The 18420-nt window shown below is 37.6% G+C and overlaps 1 protein-coding gene and 1 long non-coding RNA gene across 3 annotated transcripts; one reads left to right on the forward strand and one right to left on the reverse strand.

The window, feature by feature from the left end:
• Positions 1–1298: 1298 nt before the first annotated feature.
• Positions 1299–17434, reverse strand: faim2b (Fas apoptotic inhibitory molecule 2b). 2 transcript variants are annotated; one of them, XR_013818573.1, is made up of 13 exons: positions 17266–17434; positions 16114–16177; positions 15962–16038; positions 15807–15871; positions 13268–13321; positions 13139–13189; positions 12980–13019; positions 7572–7609; positions 7372–7459; positions 6546–6641; positions 5148–5201; positions 4543–5028; positions 1299–1938 (listed from the first exon to the last, which is right to left on the reverse strand). XR_013818573.1 is itself a non-coding variant. In XM_079844514.1 (12 exons), exons 1-12 carry the CDS (start codon positions 17278–17280, stop codon positions 4879–4881), a joined length of 792 nt encoding a protein of 263 aa, XP_079700640.1. In that variant the 5' UTR covers positions 17281–17434; the 3' UTR covers positions 3226–4878. The 2 variants fall into 2 exon arrangements, 1 of the variants encoding a protein (XP_079700640.1); XM_079844514.1 differs by lacking the exon at positions 1299–1938 and having other exon boundaries at positions 3226–5028.
• LOC307143187 lies at positions 2198–4269 on the forward strand. The gene is made up of 5 exons (XR_013818574.1): positions 2198–2451; positions 3070–3136; positions 3239–3299; positions 3388–3482; positions 3665–4269. It is a non-coding gene; the product is annotated as an uncharacterized lncRNA (long non-coding RNA).
• Positions 17435–18420: the final 986 nt, after the last annotated feature.

Genomic DNA, 18420 nt, shown 5'->3' on the forward strand with positions numbered 1-18420 from the left:
TATCACAGGAATTCATTGAAAAGTTGAAACACTCACTTTGCTCTGCATTGCTCCGTTATGAATGTCCGTGCGGCCGTCTGTGTCTTACATTGTGTGCGTGAGATCTCTCCCCTATGGGCGGGTTGAAAACATGCGGAACAGCTCCATCTAGTGGCTGTAGTCTTTAGCCTCTGGCCAAAAAATCCTCAGATGACGCAAAATGACGATATTTGCGTCATCGGAGGACTTTTTCCAGAAATAAAATGCATAATTCTCCCGTCTCAGGAGGATATGAGGGGGGAAAGTACCATAATTTGAATATTCTACCGGGTTTTTACTGATACAAAGCCTAATGCTAAATCACTGAAGTTACCCTTTACGATTGCGTGGGTGTTTGAATTAAGATCGCAGTCTTTTAACGATTAATTGTGCAGCTTTACTATGGCGTCCTCCTGAGGGAGGATTGCAACCATTGCCAAATTGGCACAGGAATGGAGCACTGATGGCGTTAGCATCAACTCCATGATGCAGCGTCTCGTTGCCCTTCCCAGGGAACCGTGTTGCATACACAACTGTTTGCTGTGGTATCTGGCACCAAGATGTTAGCAGCAGATTCTTTAAGTCCTGCAAGTTGCGGGGTGGTTCCTCCATGGATCGGACTTGTTTGTTCAGCACATCCCACTGATGCTCGATTGGATTGAGATCTGGGGAATTTGGAGGCCAATCAACACCTCAAACTCATTGTTGTGCTCCTCAAACCATTCCTGAACCATTTTTGCTTTGTGGCAGGAGCATTATCCTGCTGAAAGAGGCCACAGCCACCAGCAATTTGAGCTACACTAGCTCGTCTGTTTGATCGGACCACACGGGCCAGCCTTCACTCCCCACGTGCATCAATGAGCCTTGGCCGCCCATGACCCTGTCGCCGGTTCACCACTGTTCCTTCCTTGAAGCACTTTTGATAGATACTGACCACTGCAGACCGGGAACACCCCACAAGAGCTGCAGTTTTGAAGATGCTCTGACCCAGTCGTCTAGTCATCACAATTTGGCCCTTGTCAAACTCGCTCAAATCCTTATGCTTGCCCATTTTTCCTGCTTCTAACACATCAACTTTGAGGACAAAATGTTCACTTGCTGCCTAATATATCCTACCCACTAACAGGTGCTGTGATGAAGAGATAATCAGTGTTATTCACTTCACATGTCATAATGTTATGCCTGATCGGTGTATATACAGCATGTCGTTTTAAAAACTAATTTCAAGCATTAAGGCAAAAACACTTAAAGATCATGAAACATAATAAACATAAATTATTGTGTTCATGCACATTTATATTTTCCACTGTTTGAAATCCAAACACCTCCACCACTCATGGTTTGGTCAGTTAATGTCCATTTATTTATTTTTCTTTAGAATTATTATCAATCTGTGAATGCATTGCTATTAAACATTCTTCATAATGTTCATTCTTCTTCTTTTCTTTATTCTTTCAAGCCGTCTCAAACCCATTAGCAACCTAACAAGATCACTTGCCATTTACTTCAAAAGCTTTAATCGAGAAACTTAAGTTAGCATTAGCTCAAAAATAAATAATTATATCATGCATATACACATTTCTGTGCACTAATTTTTCATAGACTAAAATATAAAGTGCTTAATGCAGACATAACTAGATTTATATCAAGCAGAAGTGCTGTAGAACATTGAATGGGTATCCAAACATGATGAACTGTCAAATACAGAACAACCTTTACAAAGTTACAGAAATACAATGCATAATGAAAAATGACAGATTGTGATAATCAAAATTTGATATGACATTTTCAAATTATATTCAGTCATTTTAACTGTTTGTTGACACGCTTCATGACATGTATAAAAAAACTGATTGAACATTATTGGTATGAAAATAACAGAGCTTAATATAAACTCGATATTTGAACTAGCTGAACCAACTACACTCTTAGAAGGAATGTGTAGAAAAATTACACAAATAATGTGTAACACTCCAATTTACACATTTTGTGTCAATATTAACTCAAAATGTGTAGAAAAAAATAACCTCTATTACACATATCAATGTGTAGTTTAAAATTAACACAACTTGGGAATTTACTCACAGCATTTAACACAATATGTGTAGACAGATTGCTAACACACTTCATGTGTCATTTTTATATGCGACCGTTATTTAAATGAGCTAACTGAACCAATAGGGACTAGGGGGGACTTTGACTGAATAGAATCCAGTCAGCCAGCCCATAATCTGTTAAGGACAGCGACCATTACGTTTTTCCTTCTATATTGTTGAAAATAAGATATTTATCATCATATCACTTCATTGAGTTAATCGGCTGATTACCCGTCGCGTCAAAACTGCTTCTGAACGTGAAAACGCTTCGGTTACCAGCGAGGGAGGATGTGATTCGCGCCGAATCGCGGCGGTGACTGCTAGCAAGATTCTTAAGGTAAGCTCTACCTGCAATCATATTTTTACTCATATTAATTACAAAAACAATATTTTCTGCTGCTGTTATTTTAATACTGGTTTGAAAGCGCCGTCACGACGAAGTTTTGCGGGCAATAAACGTCCATTGTCAGCAGTGTATGTTATTAGCTGAAGCTAAACCAAGCAAACTCGTCACGTTGACCAATATAAAGCTTCTATGTTGGTCAACGCAGCGAATTTGCGTGGAAAACCTGATTCAAACTTCATGTTTTCCATTTTCACATGAAATTCCCGATACTGAAGATACCTTTAATGGATTTTGCACGTAAAATGTTGCCAAGCAATGGTAACGTCAGGTGTGACCGCGCCTTTAGACTGTGGATTGTAAGTTCAGTTAATGTTAGCCGATTTACACGAAATGTTACCTGTAATGGCGTATTAAAATAATGTACTTGGTTATGTCTAAAATAGTTGTAGTGGATTTGAAAGTTTGCTGAATGATTAGCAATAGTTATAAGTGCTTTGGTGCTAACTTAACTGGTGGGGTGCAGGGCCAGGCTAGGTAGGATGAGAAAATTTGCTAACTTATCAAATAAGTGACTTTTGCATTATGTCTAACATTATATTTATTACACAGCAAATATGAACCAATCAGAAGATGGAGCATTTTCTATGTTCAGTCTCACCAGATTGGATTTATTCAGGTAAGCATTGCAGTAAAAGTCACTAAATCATTCATTCATACCAAATCAAGCATTCCAAACAACTTTAGTTTTTATTTTTGTATTATTTTGATCTTTTATTAGGTCGAACAGTCCCTCCTGGCCAGGAAGATGCCTAATATCATTCCAGCATATCAGCGCACAGGTGGGTTAAGTTAACTACTGATGGGAAGAAAAAGATCATCACATGGTGATTTCTTGCATGTGTCTTACTGTGTATTTGTCTCAAACAGATATCCCTTCACTCCTGACAAGCTGGAATTGCCTAAAACCTTGATTGCATTCTTGGCGTCTATGCATCACAGCATTTTTGGAGAAATAAGTATATGTAAGTATTAAAATTTGAGTCTGGCATAATTAAGTTTGCAGTTCAGCTGAAGTGTTTGAATATGCTGACAAAAGGTTGTTACTTACAAATATATATTCCAAATTATATTATGTTGTTGGAGATTAAAAACAATTTGACACTCATGTGTAACTTTTTCCTCTCTCTCTTTCCTGCTTCTATAGTGTTGGAACCGCTATCTGAGAAGGCATGGGCACATTTATGTTTGTGGACACGCATGCATCCTGGGAACGTTCTGATGTCAGTCAAGTTCTGAACAGGAACCAATCTTTGGGGAAGTTAATTTATCCCCAAAGGTGGACAAGAACATTGTGTTGGCTTTTTACAGACTATTTAATTTTTATGATCACTTTTACTTCTATGCTGTGGAAAAGATTTACATAGTACAGACATTGATAATCAGAAATTATATTAGATTAGAATGATTTCTGAAGGACCATGCGTCACTGAAGACTGGAGTAATGATGCTAAAGATTCAGCTTTGATCACTGGAAAAAATTACACTTTACTATATATATTCATATAGAAAACGGTTATTTTAAATTGTAATATTTCAAAATATTGCTTTTATATTCCAAATTAATTCTTTGGTGAGACATTAAAATGCTTAATGTGTCATGTTACCTAATGAGATTGTGTAAAAACTGTTTTGTCCTGTGTTGGACATGTCCTTTTTGACTGCTTAATTCTAATGTTATATTCTGCATTGAATTTAACTGCTGATATTTCATTATAATATATATTTTTACAATAAAATTAACAACAAGTGACTTGAGATTCATTATTTTCAAATTCTAACATTTTGTGTAGGATTTTAGGTACCTTTTTTAGTGTAGCCAAGGATAGCACAAAATATGATAGTTACACAAGTTTACACATCTTTGTGTTCAAATTTTCTGACACATTTACTGTGTTAAACTCATTAACACAGTGCTTGAGTTAACATTAACACAAAACTAGTGGTCCTGGAGCTCACCCACAGATGTGTTAAAATTTAACACGGGTTGTGTCATTTTTAACACATCCTTTCTAAGAGTGTAGCTGAGTGAAAACTCTTAATAACACAGGAGTAACATTTTCTTATGTGCCACAAGAAAAAGGCTTTTTTTCTTCATTTTTGGTGGCCAAGATTCAAGCCCATATTTAATGTATTTTTTTTTTTCATCTACATTTGTATTATTAATTAATTTTCTTTATTAAATGTTTTAGATTTTGACCTTTGAATAAGTTAACGCACAAAACATATTTGCATTACCTGAGATTTTTTTTTACAGCAATGATTTTCCTTAGACCTAAAAATACATAAAAGGCCACTTACAGTGAGGTTGCAGAACATTAATAGTGTACATGACGGAGAATATTACTACACAACCGTGGCTCATTCTCGACCGTCACCGAACAACTGCAGCAGGAACGTAAACATGTACACAATATCCAGGTAGAGACTTAGAGTTGCAAAGATATATTCTTCAGGACTCAGTGCGTATTGCTTGTTCCCCATCAGCAGCTGCGTATCAAAGGCTAGAAACTGAGAGAGATGAGAAAGAGACAGAGACTCGGGTCAGTCGACATTATATCACCTTAATCACATAATAAATACTCATCACTTAAAACCATAATCCTTTCTTAAACTAATCTGCTTCTCACCATGGTAAACACAACAGCTCCTACAGTAGCATAGACCGCATGTAACCAGGGGACCTGTGAAAAGAGAATGCAGTTAGAAAGCGACTAGAATCTAGGACTGATAATGGTTTTGTACAGAGTGGGACAGGTATTATTATCCGGAATCTAAAAATACAGTCCTGAACAATAGCCGCGTTTCCACCGCGGGAACTTTCCCCAGAAACTAGCGAGTTTGGGGTGGTACTCGGTGTGTTTCAACCGCAGGAACCAGGGTCTAAATGAAGTTCCGGGTAAAGATTTCCCCCTCAAAGCAGCCCTGTTCGTGAGGTAATACTTTTTCAATGTTCAGGAGCTTTCGGGGGTGCTCAACATGCTGATTGGTTGAGCTCACACAGCATTTTATTTCAACTTAAAAGTCTGTTGCGGTAAGCGCGGTAAGAGTGGTTTGCTATTCAAATAAACAACGGAGTTTAAAAAATACGACCGATGGACCGACGACGAGGTTCAGGCTTTATTAAGTTCATTTGCGAATGACGAAATCCAGTGGGCTCTGGAAAGTCGCGCGCAGTCCTACGTCACCGGACTAATCTTCACAGTACTTTAGACAGCTATGGAAACGCAGACAGCAGCTGGTCTGAGGGAAAAAGATTTCCTGGGACAAATTGTTCCGGGTAATTTCAGTGGAAGCGGGGCTAATGTTAACACATTTCAAGTAAGGTGCATTATGTAATCAGATTACTTTTTTGATGTAATCCCTAGAGTTAAACAGTTGAGTTTTACTGTTTTCTAATTCATTCAGCCGATACCTGGCGGTAGCACTTTTAGCATAGCTAAAAAAAAATGACCAAAGAGTTTCAATATTTTTCCTATTTAAAACTTGACTCGACTAAAATGAAAAATTGACAAATGAAAAGTTGTGATTTTCTAGGCCAATATGTCTAGGAATTATACTCTCATTCCTGCGTAATAATCAAGAAACTTTACAGCTTAGCATAGATCATTGAATCTGATTAGACTGTTAGCCTCTCGCTCAAAAAACTTTGTGCCGCACCATGGGTGCAGCGGCGCAATGATATTATGCAGCGCCTTATTTTCCATTATTCAAAACATATCATTTTAGCTGAAGTATTTGTGTCTTTTGCCCTGTGTGTCTGTGGGGTAAAAGCCCCCCTCACCACCACATACATTTATACGATTTTTAAACAAAACAACCCACTTTTATGATTTATTTTAACATAAAATCTGTTGCTCCATCAATGTTCAATACAAACATATATTTTTCTTCAATCATACACGATGGGCGTACTGAAAAGCACTTTTTTCTTAAGGTGTGCCTTTAGCCCCATTGTACCCTACTCAACTGAGTGGAAAGAGGTTTACAGGTGCTAATATAGCTTACTCTTATTTTTTGATACTTACATAGCCAAAGGGAACCACAAATCCTATGACGATAGCACAGAAAAACATGACCATACACAGAATGAAGAGAAGACCTTGGTATGAGGTGATGTCAATCTATGGAGACAAAAAAAATAACACTTTAGAATTATAATATTACTTAATTTTGCATGTATAAATGATTGTACTTATTGTACTTTAAAGCTAGCCTAGAAATCTAGACGCACCCTAGCGGCAGAAAATTTATTTTGCCGCGAGTGTAGTCTAGCAACTCTCGATAGACCTGAGAGCTGGAAAAACCAAACTCTGGTCAGGCCAATCACAGCGTGTGTAGAGTCGGTGGGCGGGCTTAACATAATGACGGCACGTCACGGCAGAGTTGCGGCGGTTCCGCGTGCTACTCGTAAACAAAGAAGCTGACGAACAGCGGTCTTTTGAATCGGTTTTGGCCGCAACTCTGGAAGACTTGGGGTTAAGCTTTTCTTTGAGAAAAGAACAAAGAACCGCACTGAAGTCCTTCTTATGAAAAGAAGATATGTTCAAAGTTTTGCCGACCGGATACAGCGAAAGTCTATCAACTAACGTTAGCTCGGCTTCACCTTGTTCTTTGCTCTGGTTGGTTGTGGCGCTCATGGCGCTATCCAATTGCGTGCAGAGGGAATTTGAAAGACAACCGTTTATCCCGCCCCTCGGATTGAGCCCTGCCAATGGTGAGTTTCCAGACCCAACATCTTGATGTGGGTCTGGCTTGTCAGGCTACTTTAAAGCCATATTGCTTTCAATGTTCTCTAAAAAGTTAAATTTAGTAGTATTAATAACTGGAATAATTCTCTCATCAGTTGCTCACCTTGCTCTGAAAGCTGAAGATGGTGACACACAGACACACTACGCCAGTGATGCCAATGCACAGAATCACAGATTTGGTGTTGTAGAAACTGTCGGAAGTTGGAAAAATTACCATTATGGTCAGTAGATATTAAACATATCTTGTGAAATTTGTCAAATCAAGTTTGCAAACATGCAAACACGTAACAGACATGTCATTACCTGGAGATAAAACCCAACATGGAAGCCATGCTCAGAGTCTTTGTTTGCACAATGATCACAAAAGCATGCCATGACAGAGATAAAAGGGGGAAGAAAATAATCACAGAATGTTTAAAAATCTATTTATATTTTTTAAATTATATTAAAGGGTTAGTTCACCCAAAAATGAAAACAATGTAATTTATTAATCACCCTCATGCCGTTCCACACACTTAAGACCTCAGTTCATCTTCGGAACACAAATTAAGATATTTCGGTTGAAATCCGATGGCTCAGTGAGGCCTGCACAGCCAGCAATGACATTTCCTCTCACAAGAATATTTTGGTGCGCCAAAAAAAATAAAATAATGACTTATATAGTGATAACCGATTTCAAAACACTGCTTCATGAAGCTTCAGAGCATTATGAATCAGTGTGTTGAATCATGATTCGGATCGCGTGTCAAACCATAGATATTCATAATAGAGTGCCGAAGTTATGACATCACTTTGTTGGCCAAAACGCGGAAGTGAGTTAGCATTTTAGCACTTCCGGTTCCCTCGCCCTAAAGTCTATGGTTTTTTTTAATGGGTTTTTGCTAAATCACCTGAAATAAGGTCTGTGGTTAACAAAGCCTCTAAATATTTTCACGTTTTGATCTATGACATAAAACACATTAGTTAAAACCTGCTTGTGATTTTTTAAAACTTTATTGTGTCTTAAAAACGATGGTTGCTAACAAGTTGCTAAAAGGGACTACATCCTTTGGCGGGGACTTTAGACGTCATTGTGACAAACAGGAAATCTCTCACTAGCCAGCGTTTCAGCCTCACTTATGAAGAACTTATGTGGCGTGAATAAATCGCGCTATTCACGCGAAGTTGGCACAACAGACGTGAATTTCGCTTAATGGGAGGGGCTTCTGCCAGCCGGCTCGTCTCGTTGAGAAATGGCTGACATGGGCTGTGTTTACACGTCTTTTTTTGTTAAAATCTACTGTTAATGTGTGACAAAACTTAGTTTTAAGACTTTTTCAGGCGATAATGTAGTTATTTAAAGCTCAAATATGTGGTTTATTTATAAGAAGAGTGCCTATTTGAACATTTTATCTGGCGTTTTCGGAGTTGTGAGCTCCAGTGGATCAGGCGCACTAGTCCTCGGCTAGACCTTCTGCCGTCTGCCGCTGGCTCTGATGTCTCTGTGGCGTCTCCAGCTATAATTCATCTTTCAATATAATATAATATAATTTGTTCCCTGGCAAATCGTTTAGGCTGAGGGCAAAGTGAAGTTGCTTTACTTTTTTATTTTAGGCTATAACTTTACGTTAGCGTTGTAGCCAACTAGCACTGACTTTGAATGTTTGACTGAATTGTTTGCTTTATTTCATGTGTAGCTTATTATACCTTTTACTTATACTTTTGTATTATTGATCATACATAAACTTGCATTTAACAAAAAGAGACTGGGTTGTGTTTCATGTCATTTAATGTTATCACAGTGATAATCATATTTTCTGAAAAAACATTAACAAAAGATAAATCTCAGAGAGGCACGCATAAACAAAATTAGTTTCTAACATTTTTGGAAAAAACGAATGGGCAATATTTCTCATGAAAAAGTGGATAAGTGTTCATACACAGCGCAGATCATAATGAGCGAGCGTGTTTTTTAAATAAAGTTTGAGGAAGCTTGATGATGACGTTGATCCGCGACTATGGTGTGCTGTAGTCCGTTTATAGTCTACCGTTAGCATTTTATATCTGACGGCTTTATTTAGGCTTCAAAATTTATACATTTTGGATTAACTTGTAAAGATTATCTTGATAGACAAAACGTGTAAGGGTCATAACTCTTTGTTGAACACAGATCTTATTTTTTGCGATTTTCCAAAAGTCTATGGGGAAAATGCATGGCTTTTCGATCGAGGGAACCCATGCGCAGAGGTGGACAGTAACTAAGTACATTTACTTGAGTACTGTACTTAAGTACACTTTTTGAGTATCTGTACTTTACTGGAGTATTATTTTTTAGGGATACTTTTACTTTAACTTCACTACATTTGAAAGACAAGTATCATACTTTTTACTCCACTACATTTCTATCAAAGTCCTCGAAGTCGAAAGTCGTTTCTGTAGCGGCTTTGAAAGTAAGTGGATGATTTTTTTCTTCTTTAAAAAGGTTTTTATTTATTTATGTAGGGTCATGTGAAGTTTCCTAACAATTTTTTGAACACTGATCAGTTTATAGCAAAATGGAAAAAGACGGTTCCTTGGCACAGTGTGTGCACCATGGCCATACTAAAAGTGTGTTTCAGTTTTCTCAAAAGATTAAAGATTAGTTTAGTTGGCATATACTTGACACATGTCTCATAAAATGTAAAAAAAATGTAAATGTCTGGGAGAAAGAGAAGAGTAAACAGTTGGGAGAATATCGGATGCAGTATCAGAGTATAGGGTCCATGCATTCTGCCTTAAAGTGACAGCAGCTTTGTAAAGAGCGTTGTTACTTTTATACAAGTATTGAAATTAGTTTAAGGTATGCTAGCATGTCGGATGAAGCATCACTGACTGGCTTAAACCACCATGATGGCAGAGTGCATTTATACAACAATGCAACTAATAAAATAATGCATTGACATACAAAAGGAAATGTACTTTTGATACTTAAGTACTTTTAAAAACAAATACTTCTGTACTTTTACTTAAGTAAAAATCTGTTTTTAGAACTTTCACTTGTAACGGAGTAATATTTGACCAGTAGTACTTTTACTTTTACTCAAGTAATAGAGTTGTGTACTTTGTCCACCTCTGCCCATGCGCCGCTAACTTCCGGGTTGGCCTACAAAGTGACGTCATAACTTCGGCACTCTATGAAGGCTAGATGTCTTGTGCGCGCTGCTGGCGGCTGCTGGCCAATGGAGGTCGACATCTGCACCTGGCGGCCATCTTGTCACAGGCAGTTCGCTCTCTCATAACATTGTTTTCATGGTGCTTGCACTTTTTAAATAACCATAACTTGCTCAATTTTCTACCAATTTTCAAACTGTTTGGTTTGTTATAAATGTCAGAGATGTAGTTATGACACTGCATACTTATGAAAAATTATTCATAATTTGTTCAAGCATCCATAAGTATAGCCACGTTAATAACATTTGTACGAAACCAAACCATTTGTGTCAAGATTTCAGTGAGATAAGAGTATTTGTGTTCAGATCACTCGCCTTACATCAGGTACAACAGAGCCCTGCCTGTGACAAGATGGCCGCCGGTGATGACGTTAGAGACTCCGCCATAAGACATCCTTTATTATGGATATCTACCTGCGTCCCAATTCGCATATATCCGTACTAAATAGTATTTGAAAAAAAAAATTTGTATGTCCCAAATCGTAGTATGTTGAAAAGAGTATTCCAAAGATTCCCGGATGGTCTACTATTTCCGGTCAGAATTCGAAGTGCAGATCGATGCGCACTCTAATGGCTGATATTGCCCACAACCCATTGCGAGAACTACAAAGGCGGATAAAAAGTGTTAAAAAACTACAAACATGACGGTTACGCGAGTCTGACGGTTTAGTAGAGAGGATTAGATAAAGGGGCTTGAGTGAGCAATTATCAGTATTTAACCTGACGAAAATATATTTATTCAATGTTAGCCACATTATATTTCACCTGCAGCAGCATTGTGAACTTTTGTAATGATACATTTGGCCATTAACTTTGCCAACACATGAGAGGAGTCTCTGCATTAAAGACCCACGAATGGCAGACCAACGTGCTACTATATTTCTCTCCGATACGGTAGGAAATTAAATTGAATGTGGAGGATTTGAACTGTGACGATGATTGACAGGGCAGTTTAAACGGTGACGGGACTCACGTAACTAAGCGACAGAGTCCGTTAAAGATGACGAAGTAGTATGTCCCAAAGCTTGCATACTTTTCTGTTACACACTCAAAAGTATGTACTTTTTCTTCACAAAAAGAGTACATACTTTTAGGACGTAGTATAAGTAGGCGAATTGGGACGCAGCATATGTGTAAAACCGCCATACTGCTGAAATCACGTGACTGGCGCTCCGAACCGCTGATTCGATACACTGATTCATAACGCTCTGAGGCTTCATGAAGCAGTGTTTTGAAATCGGCCATCACTATATATGTAAGTAGTTATTTCGTTTTTTTACCACACCAAAATATTCTCGTTGCTTTATAATATAAAAATTTAACCTCTGTACTCACATTAACTGATTTAAATATGTTTTTAGTACATTAATGGATCTTGAGAGAGGAAATGTCATTACTGGCTATGCAGGCCTCACTGAACCATCGGATTTCAACAAAAATATCTTCATTTGTGTTCCGAAGATGAACGGAGGTCTTGAGTGTGTTGAATGGCATGAGGGTGAGTAATAAATTACATTATTTTCGTTTTTGGGTGAACTAACCCTAATGCAGTGTAATGCAAAATGTTTTTTTAGTAATGCAATGAAATGCATAGCCTACTATGATTTCTGGGCTACTGTAGATATTGGTTTCTAACACAAAAGGTAAACCTGTACTTTACACTATTAAAAATAAAGGATACAAAAGGAAGTTTTCATAGTAGTGACATAGAACAGGGGTTTTCAAACTTTATGATGCCAAGCAAGGACCCACAAATATAACCTTTATGAGGGATCCCCTTCCTAAAAATCCATCTGTTTTTATGTAAGAAAAAACATTTAAACTGTTAGATTAATAGTAAGTGTGACATTATAAATACAACTAATGTTTCCCAACTTAAATTGGCGATACTTAATGTTGGATGTATAAACCTGAAGAAGAAAATTTTCAATTAAAAATTATTTGTATAAGCAACTTTCACAATTAATGTAAGCAGCATATGTACTGCGTTAGGAATACTGCCTTACAACCCCACCCCAGTAGTGAGCAAGATAAAGGGGACTATAGTGAGGAAAAACTCACTAAAGATACAAAGCAAACATATACAATTCTAGAAAGTATGTATACGGCATGAAAGGAGAGAAACATTTAGAAATGAAATAGTTAGAGTAGACTTTATCCATTTTTGCTTTGTCTTTTTATTCTCTGAAATTTTCTGGGGACCCCCTAGAACCTTCTGGAGGACCCCAGTTTGAAAACCCCTGCCATAGAAGACTCTTCAAAGAACCTTCAGCGATCAGTTCCTCAAATAACCTCTTTTTTTTTTCTTAGTGTGAAGCACATTTGAATAATCTAAAGAAACATTTGTGCATTTGAAAGGTTCCATGGGTGTTAAATGTTCTGCATGGAACCATCAATGGCAATAAAGCAGCTTTATTTTGAAGAGTGTACTTGGGGTAAAGGATTGTTTTATTTTAGCATGTTTTAAAAAAAATTTTTTAAGTCAAAGTGGGTGACATTTTTTATTTTTAAGCTGATACTCACAAAGACTGTAAGTAGAATAAGATTCCATGGAAACTGCCTCCTGTAATACAGAGATGAAAAAAAATACATTGCAATATATATTATCATATATGTATATATTTCTGATTTAGCAATGAGTGTAAAAGCACAGCTACCACTGATCAAGTTTCATTAACTGACCTCAAATCACCACAGCAAGCCAATGAGATATATGTGAAAAGAAACAGAAGACTGCAAAACACAAAAATAGCTTAAGTTAAACATCACTTAAATAAATGGGAACATTTTAATTCCTGATATATTACGTACTTGGACATGGAGTATAGAATAGGATGCGTTTGAATGTACATCCTCACTGGAGCGCTGAGTAAAGCAGAGGAAAGCATTTAGGAATCAATACGAATTATAATACGCTTACACATAACTGATATAACTTACACTGTTCAAAGGTTTGGGGTCAGTAAGATTTTTTAAATAGTTTTTCCAATAAGTCTTGTTTGCTTAATATTGTGAAATATTATTGCAATTTAAAATATCCTGTGATCAAAGCTAAAATTTTCAGCATCATCACTCCAGTCTTTGATCCTGGATCCTTGAAATGATCCTTCAGAAATCATTCTAATATGATAATTTGCTGCTCTTCTTATTCCCTTACAAAAAAATAAGTTTATTAAAAAAAATAAGAAAGTATATTCTACTTTCCTCTGAAATATACCTAAAATTAAACTTAAGTATACTTGATTTAAATTGACAGAAAAGACTTTGGCCTATACTTAAATTCTAGATTACGAATGAAAAAGATTTCCCTGACTGTTCCCCGAGTACAGTTAAAAGTATATTTCAAGCATACAAAATCAATATCTAAATAGGAACATAGTAGTATACTAAGTGCAAGAAATAAATGGTAAACTACTTACACAATACTGCCACTTTTGGGACACCTGCCTTTACATGCACATGAACTTTAATGACATCCCATTCTTAATCCATAGGGTTTATTATGGAGTTGGCCCACCCTCAACTCTTCTGGGAAGGCTTTCCACAAGCTTTAGTGTGTTTATGGGAATTTTTGACCATTCTTCTAGAAGCGCATTTGTGAGGCACTGATGTTGGACGAGAAGGCCTGGCTCGCAGTCTCCGCTCTAATTGACCTATCGGTAAGCCCCGCCCCCCTTAGTTACTGTTGCTAACTCGGACAAACAACCGGAGTTGCTATATCTTACAATGTACAGCTGTCAGTGTGAAAACCTTACCCCAAGATGTTTTTGGACACAGATTGTAGCGTATATCCCGTCCGAATGATGGCCAAACTTAACTGATGGTTTATCAATAAATGCAAGTTTATTCCATTTATTCACTCCAAAAAATCATCGTAAGAGCTGAACAAACAAAGCATAAAGTGCGCATTAACGTCTCATTCACAAACTCTCTCTCTCCTTTGCATTGCCATTAACATACACAGCAAATTACACAAAAGCACTCAAACAACTAACAGTAAACAAACATATACAGACCGTATGCCTTTTCGAGGGTGCAGTTAATAAGTGGTAAACTTTGTATCTGCAAAACAACTCCGATAAACTGCGTGCAAGCTCTTCCTTTCGTTACCCAGAGACTATAATACCCATCAAAATAGGAGTCCTCCTTAGTAGGACAGATAATGTAGAGCTTAAACATATCTAAAATGAAATTAATTTACATATAACCAGTTTAATTTGGAGAGCCACTGAATTGTAGACCTTCATGTTTTTGACCTACAGTGTTACATGATGTGAGATCAGTTGGTAGGTTTGTATGTTAGCAGGGACTTTAATCGCAACTTAACGAGAGTATGACAAACAGAAAATCCTCTCAGGATCCCTGGAATCAGTGTTACAGTACCTCAGGCACGACGTTTTAGCATTTTTGGAGCATAAACACCATCAAACCGATGAGAGCTTCGGATTTTCCAATGCATCTCTATGGCGCTGAGACCTAAAGATGTCCGAGTTCCGGTCCCAGCGCAACTGATACTCAACTGCTATAGGCTCATCTGCGTATGAGGGGAGGGGCTTACCGATAGGTCAATTCATCCCAAAGGTGTTCTATCGGGTTGAAGTCAGGACTTTGTGCAAGTTCCTCCACACCAAACTGGCTCATCCATGTCTTTATGGACCTTGCTTTGTGCACTGGTGTGCATTCATGTTGGAACTGGAGGGGGTCATCCCCAAACTTTTCCCACAAAGTTGGGAGCATGAAATTGTCCAAAATGTCTTGGTATGCTGAAGCATTAAGAGTTCCTTTCACTGGAACTAAGGGGCCAAGCCCAACCCCAACCCCCGAAAAACAACCCCACACCAAAATCCCCCCTCCACAAAACTTTACACTTGGCACAATGCAGTCAGGCAAGTACTTGGCAAGTATGCAGTCAGTGCCACACGAAGTTTGGAGGTCTGTATCTTAACTCTTAACTCTGCAGAAAGTTGGTGACTTCTGCACACTGTGCACCTCAGCATGCGCTGACCCCACTCTGTGATTTTATGTGGCCCACCACCTCGTGTAGCTTCCACTTTGTTATAATATCACTAACAGTTGCACTTTACTTAAATCGTATTTTTTGTAAGGGTTCTCAGTGTTGTCAACAGTTGTGCTGCTTCATGTTTTTGTGGAAACAAATAAAATCTTTTGTAACATTATGAATGTCTTTAATATCATTTTTGATCAGTTTAATGCGTCTTTGCTGAATAATAGTATTAATATTCTGACAGTAATACTAAATCTTCTGTCCCCAAACTTTTGAACGGTAGTGTAACTGATGCAGTAACGTCCCTATCATAGATCAGTAATATATCCTGAATCAGAGACTCACTGGAATGTGAAGAGGGCGATGACTGCGACGGTTGAGAAGAGCTGGAGCATCAGAATGGAATAAACCTGCAAGAAATGACAAGAGACATGTTTATTACAGGCATTTTGATTTGACAGTCCTCTATACATATTTTAGTTAAATATTTAAATTGCTACCTTCCGTATGAAGATTCGTCTAATAAATGTGTCATCCCAGGAAAAAGTTCCTTCACCATAGTAGTAACCAGGGCATCCTGCAAAAGAATTAAAGAAATAAACAAGAGCAGAAAATGAATATTTGTCAGAAGGCAGAAGGCCTGTAAAAGTACCTGCGTTGGCCTCATCGTAGCTTGGCGGTATGTTTCCTTCCACAGTTTGGACTGTTGGGGCAACCTGTCAAAACAAAGATTTATGGCATGTGATATAGAGGCTCATAACATGCTGCCAAATAATAATCATTGATCATAATCATTTAACTCACTTTGAGAATGGCTGAAAAATACTCTGAGCAAACTGTAATCTTTGATTAGAATATTATTTATAAACTCATAGATAAGATCCAATCCAGTTTAGAGATGAACAGACATTTGCAAATTAAACCATGAAATAAAAGGACATATGTCTTATGAAAAAGATCAGATTGTGTATGAATGCAAGATGCAATATAGTCAGTTTAATTTCTAATATGCTTTAGTAGAATAAACCTGTTCATGTTTTTATGTCTCTGTAAAGACAGAAGCTTGATCTATAAATAGTCAGAAGAATAATCTCCTTATGGAAATATGCCAGTAAAGCATACAGTGTGCTGAGCTAGTACACACATTTAATCAGTTTTAAGCCAGTCAGTCAATTACACGTGAAGCCATTATTTGATATATTAATTATCTCGCAGAATTACACACTTTCAGTTTACAGGGTTTACTGACTCCTGATTTATTTTATTTTCTATTGTTCTGTTCTATTCTATTATAACAATCTGTTTGGTTCTATTCTATACTATTGTTCCAATCTATTCTATTGTTATGTTCTATTTTATTTTATACTATTCGGTTTTAATATTATTATTGTTTTATTCTATTAATCTAAAAATTGTTGGGTTGTTTGGGTCAAATATAGACATAGAAATGTATTGGTTTATTTTTTTAAATTAAATTTTTAACCCCACAGTTGGGTTTGTCCATATTTGACCCAAACATGGGTTAAAACAACCCAGCATTTGTATTCAGTTCCATTCTATTGTTCTGATCTGTTTTATTCTATTATATTCCACTTTTCTGATTCTGATCACTTTTCTATTCTATTCTCTCTAAAAAGTGCTGGGTTGTTTGGGTCAAATATGGACAAACCCAACCATTGGTTTAAACACTTTTTTAAACACAACTGTTGGGTTTGTTCATATTTGACCCAAACATGGGTTGAAACAACCCAACATTTTTAGATTTCTATTTCATTCTAGAGTATTTGATAAAATCATACCTTACCTTTTTCTGTGTCATTTTCTGTGATGTTTTTTTTTTCCAGCGCAGTGTTGCGAGCAGATGATACGCTGTGGTTCTCAGGAGAAATGTCGATCACAGTGGAAGAAAGCGTGGCAGCGTTACGTCAGTCAGTCTGTGCTTCATTTGTGTCTCTGCGGTGAAGACTTATAGTGTCTATTCAGGCTAATCCCATCAGCCCCTCCCTCCAACAGGGCTTTAGTTCATTCTAGCAATGTCTCAGGATGGCATGATGGGAACAAGCGGGAAAATACCACCTTGGCTTTCTCTTAATCTATGACCCAACAGTTGTGCTATATTTATGTTATGTATGTAGGGCAAACCCGAAAGGAGAAAGATGATGCTTCATAAGTACATGTGAAGATGTCTTAATTATATTACCTGTATTTGAGAGGAAAATGTTGTGTGGGGTTTGTTATGAACACATATACATTTACACCGATCAGACATAACATTATGACCACCTTCCTAATATTGTGCTTTTGCAGCCAAAACAGCTCTGACCCATCGAGGCATGGACTCCACTAGACCCCTGAAGGTGTGCTGTGGTGTTTGGCACCAAGATGTTTGGGCAGCAGATCCTTTATGTCCTGTAAGTTGCGAGGTGGGGCATCCATGGATTTGGAGGCCAAGTCAACACCTCAAACTCGTTGTGCTCCTCAAACTGTTCCTGAAGCATTTTTGCTTTGTGACAGAGCGCATTATCCTGCTGAAAGAGGCCACAGCCACCAGGGAATACCGTTTCCATGAAAGGGTGTACATGGTCTGCAACAATGCTTAGGTAGGTGGTACGTGTCAAAGTAACATCTACATGGATGGCAGGACACAAGGTTTCCCAGCAGAACATTGCCCAAAGCAATGGTGCCATGTGTTCCCAAGATAAGCGAAAAACACGCACACGGCCATCCATGTGATGTAAAAAAAACCATCAAAATATATTTTGATAGATACTGACCACTGCAGACCGGGAACACCCCACAAGAGCTGCAGTTTTAGAGATGCTCTGACCCAGTCGTCTAGCCATCACAATTTGTCCCTTGTCAAATCCTTACGCTTGTCCATTTTTCCTGCTTCTAACACATCAACTTTAAGGACAAAATGTTCACTTGCTGCCTAATATATCCCACCCACTAACAGGTG

The sequence above is a fragment of the Gobio gobio genome (assembly GCF_949357685.1).
Source record: "Gobio gobio genome assembly, chromosome: 19".
Lineage (NCBI taxonomy): Eukaryota > Metazoa > Chordata > Actinopteri > Cypriniformes > Gobionidae > Gobio > Gobio gobio.

Bases quoted from the DNA above. Each gene is read 5' to 3' on its own strand.
- faim2b (XM_079844514.1), bottom strand. The intron at 7,610-12,979 runs GTGAGTATCAGC...GTGCAAACAAAG, and splicing joins TTATTCTACTTACAGTCTTT to ACTCTGAGCATGGCTTCCAT. The intron at 6,642-7,371 runs GTGAGCAACTGA...TTGTCTCCATAG, and splicing joins TCTTCAGCTTTCAGAGCAAG to ATTGACATCACCTCATACCA.